The sequence below is a fragment of the Mauremys reevesii genome, linkage group 12 (genome assembly GCF_016161935.1).
Source record: "Mauremys reevesii isolate NIE-2019 linkage group 12, ASM1616193v1, whole genome shotgun sequence".
NCBI lineage: Eukaryota > Metazoa > Chordata > Testudines > Geoemydidae > Mauremys > Mauremys reevesii.
The window spans coordinates 36,810,979-36,828,121 of NC_052634.1; the positions used below are offsets into that span (position 1 = coordinate 36,810,979).

At 47.9% G+C, this 17,143-nt stretch overlaps 1 protein-coding gene across 1 annotated transcript in view; it reads left to right on the top strand.

The window, feature by feature from the left end:
* Positions 1–7,427: 7,427 nt before the first annotated feature.
* The window catches only part of LOC120375609 (zinc finger protein 850-like), a gene marked incomplete at both ends in the record, with an annotated part of 390,939 nt that continues 381,223 nt past the window's right edge, over positions 7,428–17,143 (top strand). The window contains 1 exon segment of the mRNA XM_039496346.1: positions 7,428–7,917. Coding sequence (XP_039352280.1) covers positions 7,428–7,917 — 490 coding nt within the window.

Genomic DNA, 17,143 nt, shown 5'->3' on the forward strand with positions numbered 1-17,143 from the left:
CTTGATAAGTGTAAAAGAGACTGTTACTTGGAGGGTTTCACGATTTCTCAGAGGGTTACACCCTGGTGCGAGGGGGCTAGGCCTGTACTGGAATAAGGTCACTCTGTGCTTCACAGTGTGGCAGAACCTAAAATGTCCATTAGCAGCGAAAAATCCTGGGGGGAATCGGCTTGTGGAATGGATGAAAACCCCATCTGAATTCTCTCACATTGCCCTTCTCGCCCTGACAGGCTACATACTAATGTCCACGTTTGCTCCAGATCATCCCGTCCTCCCAGGGGGCAGGAAATGGCTGCCATGGAGCTGGCTCAGGTAAGAGATTATCATGGAGCTGATGGTGGGCTCTGCTTGGAGGGAGAGGAGCAGTAAATGCATAGGAGGGTGGGAGCTGCTGGAGGTGGTGGGAGGCAGGAAATATTGAGGGTGGAGAAAGGGAGGGGACAGGGTGTGACAAACCTGCTGAGACTTGTGTAATGTAGGGTATGATGGGTTGTCACTCTCCTTTTATCTCAGTTAGTATGTACATGCCTACATCCATTACAACACCCCCCAAACCCTTATTAAGTAATAGAAATACCCATACTGTTAGTATACCCACCCCTATCTATTATTCACAGGATTACACATGTCATACAGGTTTCAGAGTAGCAGCCGTGTTAGTCTGTATCCGCAAAAAGAACAGGAGTACTTGTGGCACCTTAGAGACTAACAAATTTATTTTAGCATAAGCTTTCGTGATCTACAGCTCACTTCTTCGGATGCATAGAATGGAACACACAGACAGGAGATATTTATACATACAGAGAACATGAAAAGGTGGAAGTATGCATACCAACTGGAAGAGTCTAATCAATTGAGATGAGCTATCATCAGCAGGAGAAAAAATTTTTTTGCAGTGATAATTGAGATGGCCCATAGAAGGTGTGAGGAGAACTTAACATAGGGAAATAGATTCAATTAGTGTAATGACTCAACCATTCCCGGTCTCTGTTTAAACCTAAGTTAATTGTATTTAATTTGCATATTAATTTGAGTTCAGCAGTCTCTCTTTGGAGTCTGTTTTTGAAGTATTTTTGTTGCAAAATTGCCACCTTCAAGTCTGTCACTGAGTGGTTAGAGAGGTTGAAGTGTTCTCCCACTGGTTTTTGAATGTTATAATTCCTGATGCCAGATTTGTGTCCATTTATTCTTTTGCATAGAGACTGTCCGGTTTGGCCAATGTACATGGCAGAAGGGCATTGCTGGCACATGATGGCATATATCCCGTTGGTAGATGTGCAGGTGAACGAGCCCCTGATGGCATGGCTGATGTGATTAGGTTCTATGATGGTGTCACTTGAATAGATATGTGGACAGAGCTGGCATCGGGCTTTGTTGCAAGGATAGGTTCCTGGGTTAGTGTTTATGTTGTATGGTGTGTGGTTGCTGGTGAGTATTTGCTTCAGGTTTGGGGGCTGTCTGTAAGCGAGGACTGGCCTGTCTCCCAAGATCTGTGAGAATGAGGGATCATCTTTAAGGATAGTTTGTAGATCTTTGATGCGGTGGAGAGGTTTTAGTTGGGGGCTGTAGGTGATGGCTAGTGGCGTTCTGTTATTTTCTTTATTGAGCCTGTCCTGTAGTAGGTGACTTCTGGGTACTCTTCTGGCTCTGTCAATCTTTTTTTTTCACTTCAGCAGATGGGTATTGTAGTTTTAAGAATGCTTGATAGAGATCTTGTAGGTGTTTATCTCTGTCTGAGGGCTTGGAGCATATACAGTTGTACCTTAGAGCTTGGCTGTAGGCAATGGATCGTGTGGTGTGTCGTGGATGGAAGCTGGAGGCATGTAGGTAAGTATAGCGGTCAGTGGGTTTCTGGTATAGGGTGGTGTTTATGTGACCATCGCGTATTAGCACAGTAGTGTCTAGGAAATGGACCGCTTGTGTGGATTGGTTTAGGCTGAGGTTGATGGTGGGATGGAAATTATTGAAATCATGGTGGAATTCCTCAAGGGGTTCCTTTCCATGGGTCCAGATGATAAAGATGTCATCAATGTAACGTAAGTAGAGTAGGGGCGTTAGGGAACGAGAGCTAAGGAAGCGTTGTTCTAAGTCAGCCATAAAGATGTTGGCATACAGAGGCACTGCTATGGGTACCCGCTCCACCAAGCCTTTTAAAACTCTTGGATACAAGTTATCTGGACCTGCTGATTTAAACATGTCTAACTTTAATAGCTGCTGTTTAATGTCCTTGTGAGTTCTTGTTGGAATGGAAAGAGTGTCGTCGTCAACATCTTATGATATGAGTTACAGCATCTGTTTTTCTCCAAATCCAGGAGAGAAATATTGATTGAGGACTTTTACCTCTTCTGCATTATTTTTGGTAATTCTGCCATTTCCATCTAGTAATTTACCACTACCATTGTTAGGATTAATTTTGTACTTAATATACGTTTAAAAACTTCCTTCGTATTTCTATTAATTTCTTATAGCCAGTTTTCTACAATTCTGACCTTCTCACTTCATTCTTTACTATTGACTTCCCCTTTCTTCCATATATTTTATTTGGAGAGTGTTGGCATTCCTACCAGGGAGACACCAGCAGGGTCCAGAGACAGCCCCATCTCCTATATCAAGCTCTGGCTAGTAGGTATGTGATAAATGTGAAGACCCTGCCTCCGTCTGTCAGCTGGGAGACACAAAGGTTCTCTCTTTCTACTCTCTGATGCCTCCTGGATGCTCTAGACAAGGTGGGGTGGGACTCTGTTAACATGTGCCTCACGGAGCTTCCATTTACCTGGTGCTGCTGTTCTGTGAATAATGGGACTGTGAGTGGGGCAGCAGGTACTGAGTGTTGGATTCTTTCTCTTTCAGGGGCCGGTGACCTTCGAGGAGGTGGCTGTGTATTTCACCAGAGAGGAATGGGCTCTGCTGGACCCCGCTCAGAGAGCCCTCTACAGGGATGTCATGCAGGAGAACTATGAGACGGTGGTCTCGCTGGGTAAGGAGTCCTGTCCCTTGGGTTATTAGAAGCTGAGGGGTCTCTGAAGAACCCGAGTAGTGATAACTTTATACCTTTATTTGTCATACAAGTTTTGACAAGTTTCCTTGCCCCCCCTTTTTTGCCTTATCTCCCACACATAAGTATCATTTTTGGACATGTGCCTTTTTTGGTGCTGTCAGTCCTTTTAAAATTGCATTGAATGCATCCTTATTGGCTACATTAGCAACTACATTAATAACTGTAGCTTTCATGCCTTTTCAATAGGAAAATATGCTGGCTGTAGAATTCTAAAGTAAATAGGTGTGTGACTCATGCCTGGCTTGTGTGACAGGCAGATGAGCTCCTCTTTTGATAGGAGATGCAGCTGAAGAAGTGAAGTTTTTTACCCACGAAAGCTGATGCCCAAATAAATCCGTTAGTCTTTAAGGTGCCACCACTGGACTCCTTGTTGTTTTTGATAGGAGAGCGTATAATGTTGCCATTCAGGACCCCACGGGTGAAGGGTGAACAGAGCTGGGGGAGGGGAAGGGAAAGGGGGGAGTAGATAATTCTGGGGTGCCAGGACATGGGGAGGGTGTGTGCAGGGTTAGAGCTAAGAAGCAGCAGGGAGGGATGAGGTTGTGAGAGACGAGGAGGAAACGCAAGTAGTTCCCAAGGTGCCGGGAGGTGGTGCCGGCTGAGAGTAATGGGACGAAGAGGAGGGGAGTGTGGAGGAAGGGCACCCAGGACGTGGGCTGGGTGGGTCAGTGGGAGGGAGGAGAGGTTTAGGGATCTGGAGCTGTGGGGAATCCCAGACCTTTAACCCCGAATCCCTACCCAAGCTTTAGAGCCTACACTCCGGTTTGATTTCTGTTCAGTTTCGCTTCATTATACATTTTTTTCCTAAATATTATTATTTTAACTCTTGACCTCCCTCTCCCGCTCATTACCCCCCTCCCCATATAACCTCCCCATCTCTATGCACAGCGACCCTGGCCACCGATCCGGAGTCCTTGCTGCATCCTCCCTCCCATCGCGGGGCCGTTACCCAGGCACAAATGAGCACTTTGTTGATGATGTCCCAGGGTGGTGGTGTAGCCTGTACAATTTTTATGCCTATAGGATGACGTATTAGGGTACAGCTTGTCCTTGTACATGGCTACTCAAAGTTAATTGAGGGGATGAAATGTGGTGAAACACACAGAAACGTGATTTAATACAGACAGTTATAATGGAAATCATAGGCAAGGCTCAATACACGTAACAATTAGACTAGATAGTAAAGAGGGTCTTGCCCTGTGCATACTTACAAGTTGTGGACACCGTTGGAAACAAAGATCGAGGGGCAAGGGAGCCCATCAGAAGGGAGGCCCTGCTTCAGTTGACCCTATCTCAGGGACCCAACAAAACGAAAAATGGTCACTCGGAAAGGTAATTTATCCACTTTATTATGGTAATAGGATGGCTATATACCATATCTGCTCCTTTACTCTGATTACAATAATGTCAATAGCTGCCCCAACCCATATGTAGCCTTTGGGAAGTCCATAATTTAGCATCAAGCATTAATACTCATGATTTACATCACTTAGTTATTAATAATTCCAATATATGAATGCGTCCAACTGCTGAGATACTGCATAGCAACCTAATTGCTAAAGCCCGCCCTCGCCCTCCCCCCCACCCCGCTTTCAGAATCCTGTGGCGTGTTGCACCTGTTTGTGGTTACTCGTTAGTTTCTCAAAATCAGGGTGCAAAATATCTGACTTGGGATTCTCTCCTTAGGCCTATTCAGATAAATCCCAGACTTCAGCATAACTACTCCCACAAAGCCTCCACCTAATATATGGCCCTTAACTGTAGCAAGCTTTGGCTATGTTTACACTACCGCAGTCAGTCGACCTACGCTGCGCAACTCCAGCTACGTGAATAAAGTAGCTGGAGTCAGCGCATCTTAGATCACGTTACCACAGGGTGTAAGCTGCAGGGGTCGACTTACTTTACTCTTCTCATCTGGATAGAGTACAGGGGTCGACTGGAGAGCGATCTGCAGTCGATTTAGCGGTGTTTACTACACCCGTAAATCGACCATGGGTGGATCGATCTCAGAGCGTCGATCCCGGCTGTAGTGTAGACCTGCATCGCCTCCTTGCCCCTCCACGCATGTTCCAAGCGAACGAGCAATATTGTGATCATGACATTTTCCCTCTAGTGAGTATAAAATTGCCCACAAGACATGGTGGTCGTAGATGATAAAATCAGGTCGGGGTCAACAGGAGTGAGAGTTGGGAGAGTCTTGTCCCCCCCTCTCCCCATCTGCAGCAGCCACAAGCTGTCTTCCCTCCAGGCTCCTTGGATCTCTGAGCCTGTCCTCCGGAGCTTGCGTGGCCCAGTTCTTGTTTCTTACACTCTCCTTTTCCGGAAGAATTAGGGGCTGTTGCTTCTGAATTTTAGTGTTTAATTCCCCAGCCTTCTCCACACACTGGGGAGTTTAATTCTCCTCCCATTACACCTGAGTCACTAGGTTTCCTAATTCCCCCAAATCTGCTTTTGCGATGTCACAGTTCTGGGGTAGCGAAGCCTTTGAACTGCCTCCATGGTCTGCTCAAGCAATGGCCTCTTGGGTATCAGGCCTCTAGCCAGCCCCTCTCTATGGGTGGGGACCCACATGCCTCTCCTGTTTGACCAGGGTGTGAGGATTGCAGCTTGTTCTCCACTGTGTTCACTGGACTAACATCCAGTTCCCGTGCTTTGCTTTCTCTCCAGGGGCTGTGAGCCGTGTGTGTGTGATAGAGGCAGGAATTTTGGTGATACTTCTATGATGCCAATACACACCTCAGTTTCCCTCTGTGGTTGGTATTGCTATGATTATAAAGAGGAGGAGACATGAGGTGTTTTGTCACGGAGCTGTCTTGGAGTGATATGAATGGGTCATTAAGGACAGGCTGGGACCAACCTACATCAATGGAATACCCGACAGAGACAAGGGAATAATTGTCACCTGTCCATGGGAGGATCTCAGTTTTGCTGAGTGAAGCATACATACATACATACTACCCTAATTAACTTACACCCAGCAAAATTAATTATACCGCAGGCAGAAACAATTAGAGAACCAGAAAAGTGGTGAACATAAAGATAAAACAATACAGAAATGAGGGTACCACAACCGTTGATAAGTGATTTCTTGCCAGACAGGATGCTATCAAACTAAATTTTCTTTAAGCATCTTAAGATCTATTTCGTTATCTGGTGGTTCTACCCCATTCCCCCATTCTGTGGTTGTCTTGTCTAGTTAGATTGTAAATCGTTCAGGGCATGGGCCATCTACTATTCTGTGTTTGTACTTTGCCTAGCACAATGGGGATCCACTGTTAGCTGGTCCTTAGGCACTAAGGTAATGCATATGATTTATAATAATAACAACTCTCCTGCCACTTTGAGCCAAGGAAGCCGGCCTTGGGACGTTACTGCTTAAAAATGATCTGGGGTTAAAACCGTGAACTATTCTTTGTGACAAGTATCCCACAAATTCCACTGACCTCCCTTGTTTTCTTTACCTGACGTAGGGTTTCTAAATTCCAAACCTGATGTGATCTCGCAGCTGGAACGAGGGGAAGAGCTGTGGGTCCCAGACCTCCAGGGCTCTGAGAAAGAAGTGCTCCTGAGAGCTGCCTGCACAGGTGAGGGATTGGTTAAACCATCTCAAAAACTGTCCATGAATACAGGAAATATTTGGGATGCCCTACAAAGACCTTGTGAGCTCTCCAAATTCAGGATTGTTCCCTTCAGATGTGGAATCATTAGGCAGATGTCACTCATGGCTTCCCACCTACCCTAACTGACAACTGGCAGCAGGTCCCTCCCCAATCTCGCTTTCCCCTGAGTGTTGTGGTGAGATACACACCCAGAACTGATCCCTTCCTCTCTCCTCTGGGGAAGGGTTTGGGGAAAATGAGCTCCTGATAAGTTTGATCTCTCCCACACATATTTTGGTTTGTTCATCCCTTTTTCCCTTCCTGTCTCTGAGATTTCCTTTCTCTCTGGCGCAGGGAGTGACCTATGTCTGGATTCTCTCTGTCTCCCATCAGGTGTTGGGATGGTGAGTGAGAATGAGGAGAATCCTCAACAGGAAGATGATGAGCAAGTAGAATCACATAGGACATTATCAGGAAGATCCAAAGGGAATGTTTCCGGGAGTTGTGCACTGCCAGAAAAAGCAAAAGCCTGTGAGACTCAGCAGAGTCCAGAGGAAAACTTAAGTAGCCTCTCAGACCTTATTACACACAAGAGAATCAACTTGGAAGAGACACATTACACATGGCATGAGTGTGGGAAAAGCTTCAATGAGAGCTCAGACCTTTTCACACATCAGAGAATCCACAGAGGAGAGAGACCCTACATGTGCTCTGAGTGTGGGAAAGGCTTCAATCAGAGCTCTACCCTTATCGCACATCAGATAACCCACACAGGAGAGCTGCCCTACACATGCTCGGAGTGTGGGAAAAGCTTCAGTTGCAGCTCAAACCTTATCACACACCGTAGAATCCACACTGGAGTGATGCCCTACACGTGCTCTGAGTGTGGGAAAAGCTTCAATCAGAGCTCACACCTTATCACACATCGTAGAATCCACACAGGAGAGCTGCCCTACACATGCTCTGAGTGTGGGAAAAGCTTCAGTTGCAGCTCAAAGCTTATCACACACCGTAGAATCCACACTGGAGAGACGCCCTACACATGCTCTGAGTGTGGGAAAAGCTTCAATCAGAGCTCACACCTTATCACACATCGTAGAATCCACACAGGAGAGCTGCCCTACACATGCTCTGAGTGTGGGAAAAGCTTCAGTCGGAGATCAACCCTTATCAAACATCATAGAATCCACACAGGAGAGAAGCCCCACACATGCTCGGAATGTGGGAAAAGCTTCAGTTGGAGCTCAGACCTTATCACACATTGTAGAATCCACACTGGAGAGACGCCCTACGCATGCTCTGAGTGCGGGAAACGCTCAATCGGAGCTCAGACCTTATTAAACATCGTAGAATCCACACCGGAGAGACGCCCTACACATGCTCTGAGTGCGGGAAAAGCTTCAAACGGAGCTCAGACCTTATCGTACATCAGAGAATCCACACCGGAGAGACACCCTACACATGCTCTGAGTGCGGGAAAAGCTTCAATCGGAGCTCAAATCTTATCGTACATCAGAGAATCCACACGAGAGACACCCTGCACGTGCTCTGAGTGTGGGAAAAGCTTCAGTCAAAACTCAAACCTTATCTCACATCGTAAAATACACACAAGAGAGACCCTACACATCCTCCGAAAGGGAAAACTTCATTGAGTGCTCAGACCTTGTCATACGTCGTAGAATCCACAGTGGAGAGAGATTCTGCACATGCTCTGCATTTGGGAAAAGCTTCAATCAGAGGTCATTCCCTATTAGATATCAGAAAATCCAAATGGGAGAGAACTGTGAGAAATGCCTTGATTAGGGCTGGCCAAAGATTTGTTCTTTAAAAAATCACATTTGCTAATTCCAGTATAGTGATCTCTGCACCATCTTCACCGTGGTCTCTCAGCTCCCCCAGATGAATTGCCTCCTTCTGCCTTTTGCAGCTCCCCCTTCTTTGGGGTCAGTCCTGTGATCTTTTCTATCAACTCCTTTCCTTTTGACTCATAGGAGCGTGTGTCCCTCCAGCCAGGAATGTTCATCAGCTCCAGGTCGGGGAGAGAGGGTTGATGCCGCCAAGCTACCCTGAGGCAAAAGCTACCTGTGTCTTACATCCACTAGGACTGTACATGGAATTGGCTGCTCAAGTTAGTGATTTTGGTGTAAAAGACAATCATAGTTGTAGAGCAGAAGCAGCCCAGGAGTGAACCTAACAGGTAATGATCAAGTGATCTCTCTCCTGCCATCCATCTCCACCCTCTGACAAACAGGCTAGGGACACCATTCCTTACTCATCCTGGCTAATAGCCATTCATGGACTTAACCTCCATGAATTTATCCAGTTCTCTTTAAACCCTGTTATAGTCCTAGCCTTCAGAACCTCTTCAGGCAAGAAGTTCCACAAGTTGACTGGGCGCTGTGTGAAGAAGAACTTCCTTTTATTTGTTTTAAACCTGCTGCCCATTAATTTCATTTGGTGGCCCTAGTTCTTGTATTATGGGAGTAAGTAAATAGCTTTTCCTTATCTACTTTCTCCACATCACTCATGATTTTATATACCTCTATCATGTCCCCTTAGTCTCCTCTTTTCCAAGCTGAAAAGTTCTAGCCTCTTTAATCTCTCCTCATATGGGACCCGTTCCAGACCCTAATCATTTTAATTGCCCTTCTCTGAACCTTTTCTAATGCCAGTATATCTTTTTGAGATGAGACCACATCTGTACGTAGTATTCAAGATGTGGGTGTACCATGGAGTTATATAAGGGCAATAATATATCCTCCGTCTTATTCTCTATCCCTTTTAATGATTCCTAACATCCTGTTTGCTTTTTTGATTGCCTCTGCACACTGCGTGACATCTTCAGAGAACTATCCATGATGACTCGAAGATCTTTTCCTGATTTGTTGTAGCTAAATTAGCCCCCATTATATTGTATGTATAGCTGGGGTTATTTTTTCCAATGTGCATTACTTACATTTATCCACATTAAATTTCGTTTGCCATTTTGTTGTTCAATCACTTAATTGTGTGAGCTCTTTTGAAGTTCTCCACAGTCTCCTTTGGTCTTAACTATCTTGAGCAATTTAGTGTCATCTGCAAACTTTGCCACCTCACTTTTTACCCCTTTCTCCAGATCATTTATGAATAAGGTGAATAGGATTGGTCCTCGGACTGACCCTTGGGGAACACCACTAGTTACCCCTCTCCATTCTGAGAATTTACCATTTATTCCTACCCTTTGTTCCCTGTCTTTTAACCAGTTCTCAATGTTAGAGAGAATCATGAACTGCTCAGAGACAATTAATGCAGAGAAGCAGGAAAATTTGTCAAACATATGACTGGTTCTGACTTATTTACTTGGTCTTCAAAGAGAACAACAAGCACCTGAGTCTCCTTCCTATCAGTAACCCCCTGCTCAGCCAATCAGGGTAGAGACTGAGGACGGAGGCTGAAGGTTCTCACCAGAGAGCCCAATGGATGGCCCAGGTCACCGGTGGGGATCACTGCCCGAGCACTATTTCAGCCCCACATTTTTGGGTGGACCTCCCACAGTGGGAGGTGCAGAGCACTCCCCCGCAACACACACACACCCCGCTCCTGGTATTAGGAGGGGAACAGAAACGTTTGGTGCTGGGGCCCACAAAAGATTAATCCGGCCCTGATTGGCTGAGTACTAATTCAGCCCCACATTTTTGGGTGGACCTCCCACAGTGGAAGCTGTAGAGCACTCCTCCATGACACACACCTCCTGGTGTTGGGAGGGGAACAGGAAAAAGGACAAAAGAAGCAAGAGACAAAGAGAAAGGAGGGAGAGAGGGAGGAAGAGGTGAAACAAAAAAGACAAACCCCAATGTCCCCAGTGATTCTAAGGGACAAAATCCCAGGAGCAGAATAAAATTCGGCCTCCTTAAGCTCGTGTTTTCCATGCCTAGAATTCAACTGTCACCAGATGGATCAGACCGAACAGGTTTCAAACCTTGAGGAGGCTCTTACCTTCTAAACAGGGACGGCTGTTTTCTAGTAAAATCACTAAAAGGGATGGAGAAAACTCGAAAGAGGTTCCTCCTGGCGCTCACGTACGTGAACCCGAATACTCTCTCAGTCCTCAGAGAGAGAGCTGGAGAAGGAGACTTGCTGAAGCAAAGCCACAGGGGTCTCTGAGGTTTCCCTGGCCCCTCGCCCCTCTCCTGCCTGGCTGATGTCAGCATCTCTCTGTGAGGTCACCACCACCTTTGACCAATAGTCTGAGGTTCTGTAAAAGGCCTTTGTGATGTCACTGCCACACCCCTCCCTTGCTGTGCTAATGTCCTGCCCCTGGCCAGGCACTTTGGAGGTTTGAGCTACTCCCTGTGGATCACCCCACTCAAGGAGCGTTCGTTCTAGGAAGCAAGCCGGCTAGACAGGAAAACATCAGACACTGCTCCCAATGCTACACTCAGTTTTTCAGGCTTATCACAGGCCTCCTGTATGACACAATAGCTACTTTTCGGGCAAACACATTCCAGAAAGGCATCTAGTCTTCATTAAATGACATCAGGAGATGGAGAATCCACCGCTTTCCCTGATAGCTTGTTCCTGTGGTGAATCATCTTCGCTGTTGAATATTTGTGCCTTAGTTGTAATATGAATTTGTCTCTTTTCACCGTCCAGCCATTGGGGCTTGTTATGCCTTTCTCTGCTTTAATACCCAATCTTTTCTCTCGATTAAGGTCCTTCAACACTTCAATGACGTCACCTTTCAATCTTTTGATCAGCTAAACAGGTTGAGCTCATTCAATAGCTCACTAGAAGGCGTTTTTCTCCAGCCCTCAGAACATTTGATGGCTCTTTGCTGCCCCAGCTCCAATTTCACAACATGTTTTTTCTAATGAGGACACCAAAACTGGGATAGGGGCAGGTCTGAGCTCTCACACCAAATGGCTCATTGCAGTTGCCAGAATCTGTGGGCAGCTCATTTAGTTTATGCCGAGGGTTGAGTCCTGCTTTGTGCCCAGTGTCTGAGAATGAAAATCCTAAACCACCCTTTGAAATAACGAATGCAGCAGGACGTGTTATTGTCCCTGCCCCAGAGCAGACAGACCAGTGGAGAAATGCCATGAGTCCAGGGTAATACTTCCCTGCGGTTTTACCATTTCCACTCGCTAAACTCCCTCCCACCCTTCTGGGCTCCTAGACCAGGGGACTGAGCCTGAGCCCAGACACGGACACTGCAACTTTACTCCAGGCCAAGCCACATGACCCTGATTAATGTGACACAGGCCAGTCGTGAGTGTTTCATTGCACTGTAGACGTAGCCTAATGTTATGTCTACACTGTGATTAACACACCCAGGGCACCTGTCTCAAAGCCCGGGTCAGCTGATTCAGGGTAATGGGGCTCGGGCTGCAAGACTATAAAATTACAGTGCAGATATATGGGCTTGAGCCCAACCTCTGAGGCCCCATGCGAGGGGAGGGTTTCTGAACCCAGGCTTCAGCATGAACACAAATATCTGCCCCTCAGCTTTAGCTCCAGGAGCCCAAGTCAGATGACCCAGGCCAGCCCTGCTGCCCTCTTTATCCCAGGAGAGATGGACTCTAAGGGTACGTCTCCATTGCAATGTAAGCCCAGGTGTGGCTCGCTGTGCTCAAAGCAGCACCTTGCAAGCCCCATATTCACCACTCTCATATAATGATGACATGGTTTGTACAAAGTCTGCCTTGTGATGTATCATTTCAAAAGTCTCGATCTGTTGAACATTAATATCGTGTTGGATTGTGTGTGCTCGCATTGGTTGGGAAGTTATGAAGTTTTGCTCTGTGGGCTTGGCTACACTTGCACTTCAAAGCGCTAAGTGTAGTCAAAGCACCAGCACTGGGAGAGAGCTCTCCCAGCGCTGTCCGTACTCCACCTCCCTGTGGGGAATAACGGACAGAGCTGGGAGCCGCGCTCCCAGCGCTGGGGCTTTGACCACACTGGCGCTTTGCAGCGCCGCAATTTGCAGCGCTGGAGAGGGTGTGTTTTCACACCCTGCTGCAGCGCTGCAAATTTGCAAGTGTAGCCAAGGCCTGTGTGTGTTACTGAGATATGGGTTGGGAAATGCCCATCGTCAGCCTTTCTGGTGTGACAATGGAGGAGCCAGACTCGCTGCTGGCCCATTAAAGGGATCCACACTGCCAAGGACTAGCCCAGGAACCGTGTACAATGCAGGCTTCTCCGAGATAGCACAGCGACAAAGGACACTGCTTGACTCATGTCGTAGCTAAGGAGCTTCCTAGCAAGTTGGAAGAAACTATGAAAGAAGGGTAGAGACATCATGACTTGGCCTCTCTCCCCCACAACTCAACATCTGGAAACACACCTGGAGGACAAAGACTGAACTGATCAGAAATCAGAAGAGAATAATATTAATACATTCAAACCAAAGTCCCCAAACAGACTAGTACTGGTTTCTCAGCAGAAAATTTTCAGTTTGGGGAATTTTGTTTTCTCAGTCAGACCTTGCCAAGGGAAGCAGGGAGAAAATGTTGGAGTTGCCTCCTTCAGAACAGCTTGGCCTAGACACTAGCTGTGGTTCACTGTTGTAGCCTTGCTCAGGATGGGAGTATTTCAATTATTTGGGGGAGGTCCCGGGGTGTTTGGGGGAGATGATGAGGATGTTACCTTTTGAGATAAAAACTAAGAAATACAGGACTAGAGAATTTTTTTTTTTTAAGAAATCTGGGATTTAGACATTTTATTTAAAGCAAGGGGGGAATCTGAGTTTCTGAGAAGGTTTTTGTTTGCAAGAAGCAACATTGTTTGATCTGTCATTGTACCAAAGGGGGAGATGGTTGTCTACAAAGGAGGGGTGAAGACTAAATGCATCCGATGAAAATGGGATTCAAACCCATGTGTGCAGAGCACAATTGATTAGCAGTCCACCACCTTAACCACTCTGCCACCTCATCAGAACTATCAAGAAAAAGACAGGAGGAGGAATCTAAGGCCAGCAGAGATAGGGACACTATGGAGTTTTTAAATACTAAGCGGAAGCAGAGGCTGAATGAGCTCCCCCCTCACATCTAGTGAGGAGCTGGGGGAAAGACTTCAGGAACAGACCGTGTTTGCACAGACACACCTACTCTGCCTAGTTATGCAGCATGATGGGGCCACTTTCCCAAAATGACCAGTTTTGGCTGGTGGTGGGTTACAAATCACTTCAGGATTGAGTGGAATGAAATGTTTTTATCCTTCCTGCATGAGTGAAGGGCAGCAGAACAGACCTAGTCAGTCCTGATGGAGGGGTGGGTGGGTGAGGAATAGCTTTTATTGGACTTTGTAGAAGTGATTGAGAACATCACCCTAAACCAGTGGTCCCCAAACATTTCACACTGTGCCCTCTTAGCCATGGCTGTGGCCCCTCGGCAGCCGCAGTCAAAAACCGGGGCTGGGAGTGGGGCTGTTGCTTGCTGGGGAGAGGGGTGCAGACAGGGGTAAGGGGGTCGAGGCTGTGCTGGGAGTCAGGGGCCCAGGCTGAGGGTGGGGTTGGGGAAGAGCTGGGACAGTGTGGGGCTGAGTGGTGCTCCCTCCCTGCCCTCCATGGGGCCTGGCTTGGGCCCTGAGGTGCCCCCATGAATGTTCCTCTGTGTCTCCCTAGGAATCATGCCCCACATTTTGGGAACCACTGAACCCTACTGGCTAAGCAGGGGCTAGTGATGCCAAAGCCCAGGGAAAGGGAGAACAGGGGCAGCAGCCCTGGCACCAGAACCATGGCCCCAAACACTTCTGCCTGCGGCCCTGCCCTCTTTCAACCCTTCCACGCCTTCCACCCACGGCCCCATCCACTGGGCACCTCTGTTTCACCCCTTCCCCACTGGCCCCACCCTGCTCACTCATTTACTCCTCCCCCCCCAGCCACTGCAGCCCTGAGACCAGAGAAGCTCAGTGTCCCTGCTGCAGCCCCTGGGCCAGAGCGGGGGATGGGAGCTCCTCTAGCGCTTGGGACGACATGGGGAGACTTTTCCAGGGGCCCCAAATCAGCCGGGGCACTCGGTGATCAAAGGGGCACCCTGCGACAGTGCGAAGGTGCACACTGCCAGTGTAGTGTCAGACACGGCTTCCTGGGGGGCTCCCACACTTCGCCCTGCTTGTACCCGGTGCAGGAACATTGTGGGGGGAGGGGCAAGTGTTGACACAAAGTTGCAGCTCACCCACCCCCAGCGTCCCTCCGTGGCCCCATAGAGGGTTGGGGGGAGCAAGGAGCAACACTATGTGCTCCATGGGTCCTGGTCACTGTCCCCATCCAACCTGGGCTGTGCTGGGAGGGGAGCATCAGAAGCTGCTGCTCTCTGCCCTCCCCTGATGCAGCCCGGCTGAGGAACGTGACCTGGATGCAGGGAGCTCGGATGTGCTGGAGATATGTTGGGAAAAGGGACTGTCTGAATTGCCAAGGCAGGAAACGAACAATCTACAGCAACGTCATTAGCCACAGACACACTCTAGCCAGGCTCCAGACAGTAGGGAAATGGGCAGGAATTCTTGCTGTTCAGCCATGGCCACACGTACAGAGCTGCACAGCAGTGAGTGTGCTGGGGAAGCTGATGTGAGCAAACCACTGGAAATGACCCTTCAGTGAGAACAGAACCCGAGTGTAGAAAGGCCCCTGTGTTAAGTGGTTGTGGCTGAGGCCTTAGGGAGCTGGGGTATAACAACATAGGGGTCTTTCTGTGGAGGTTTGAGTCTTGCTAGGCAGGGAAGGCTGGTGTGCGGTGTCTCCATGGTTGTACTTTCAGTGATGCAGGTCTCTCTCTCCCATTGTTCCATGGGCATCCTACTAGATTGCCAGCTGCTTTCCAACTGCAGTGTGGAGACAGTGAGTGTGTGTGGGGAGAGACAGTGTGTTGAGCTAGGTAGGAGAGGATCATTATTATCCCTACTTGAAAGAGGGAGAAGCTAAGGCTGAGAAAGGAGAATTGACATGTCTTAGGTCACACAGCCAGTCACTGGCAGAGTTGGTAATAGGACCCAAGAGCCCTGATTTTCAAACTAACCATCGGATCTTGAATTTCAGACATTGAATGACCTGAATAAAGTGCTCTCCGATGAGCTCCACACCAACAACAGTGCACAGTAATTATTCAAGTATCAGAGGGGTAGCCGTGTTAGTCTGGTTCTGTAGAAGCAGCAAAGAGTCCTGTGGCAACATCTGAAGAAGTGGGTATTCACCCACGAAAGCTCATGCTGCAAAACGTCTGTTAGTCTATAAGGTGCCACAGGACTCTTCGCTGCCAGTAATTATTCAGCAAGTATTTGAGGAGAACTGCAATGTTAGAGAAAATCATGAACTGCTCAGAGACCATTTATGCAGAGAAGCAGCAAAATTCATCAAACATATGACTGGTTCTGACTTATTTACTCGATGTTAAAAGAGAACAAGGACCTGAGTCTCCTCCCTGTCAATAACCCCCTGCTCAGCCAATCAGGGTAGAGACTGAGGACGAGAAGCTGAGGGTTCTCACCAGAGAGCCCAAAGGATGGCCCAGGTCACCGGTGGGGATCACTGCCCGAGCACTATTTCAGCCCCACATTTTTGGGTGGACCTTCCACAGTGGGAGCTGCCGAGCACTCCCCCGCAACACACACACACCTTCTGGTGTTGGGAGGGGAACAGATGAAAGGACAAAAGAAGCAAGAGACAAAGAGAAAGGAGAGAGGGATGGATGGAGGAAAAGGTGAAACAAAAAGGACAAACTCAAATGTCCCCAGTGATTCTAAGGGACAAAATCCCAGGTGTGGAATAAAATTCTGCCTCCTTAAGCTCGTGTTTTCCATGCCTAGAATTCAACTGTCACCAGATGGATCAGACTGAACAGGATTCAAACCTCGAGGAGGCTCTTACCTTCTAAACAGGGATGGCTGTTTTCTAGTAAAATCAGGAAAAGGGAAGGGGAAAACTCGAAAGAGCTTCCTCCTGGCGCTCACGTACGTGAACCCGAATACTCTCTCTCAGTCCTCAAAGAGAGACCTGGAGAAGGAGACTTGCTGAAGCAAAGCCACAGGGGTCTCTGGGGTTTCCCTGGCCCCTCGCCCCTGTCCTGCCTGGCTGATGTCAGCATCTCTCTGTGAGGTCACCACCTCCCCACCACCTTTGACCAAAAGTCTGAGGTCCTGCAAAAGGCCTTTGTGATGTCACTGCCACACCCCTCCCTTGCTGTGCTAATGTCCTGCCCCTGGCCAGGCACTTTGGAGGTTTGAGCTACTCCCTGTGGATCACCCCACTCAAGGAGCGTTCGTTCTAGGAAGCAAGCCGGATAGACAGGAAAACATCAGACGCTGCTCCCAATGCTACACTCCGTTTTTCAGAAATTAGTCAACTTTATGGCCAGAAGAGACCATTAGAGCATCTAATCTGACCACTTGAGGATCACTTGAGCTGCAGTCAAGCACTCTACCACTGAGCTATACCCCCACAATGACCTGAGTATGGAATCGTGATCTCCAGGACTTTGAAGGACAAATCCTGCTTCATCGAGCTCCTTTGCCA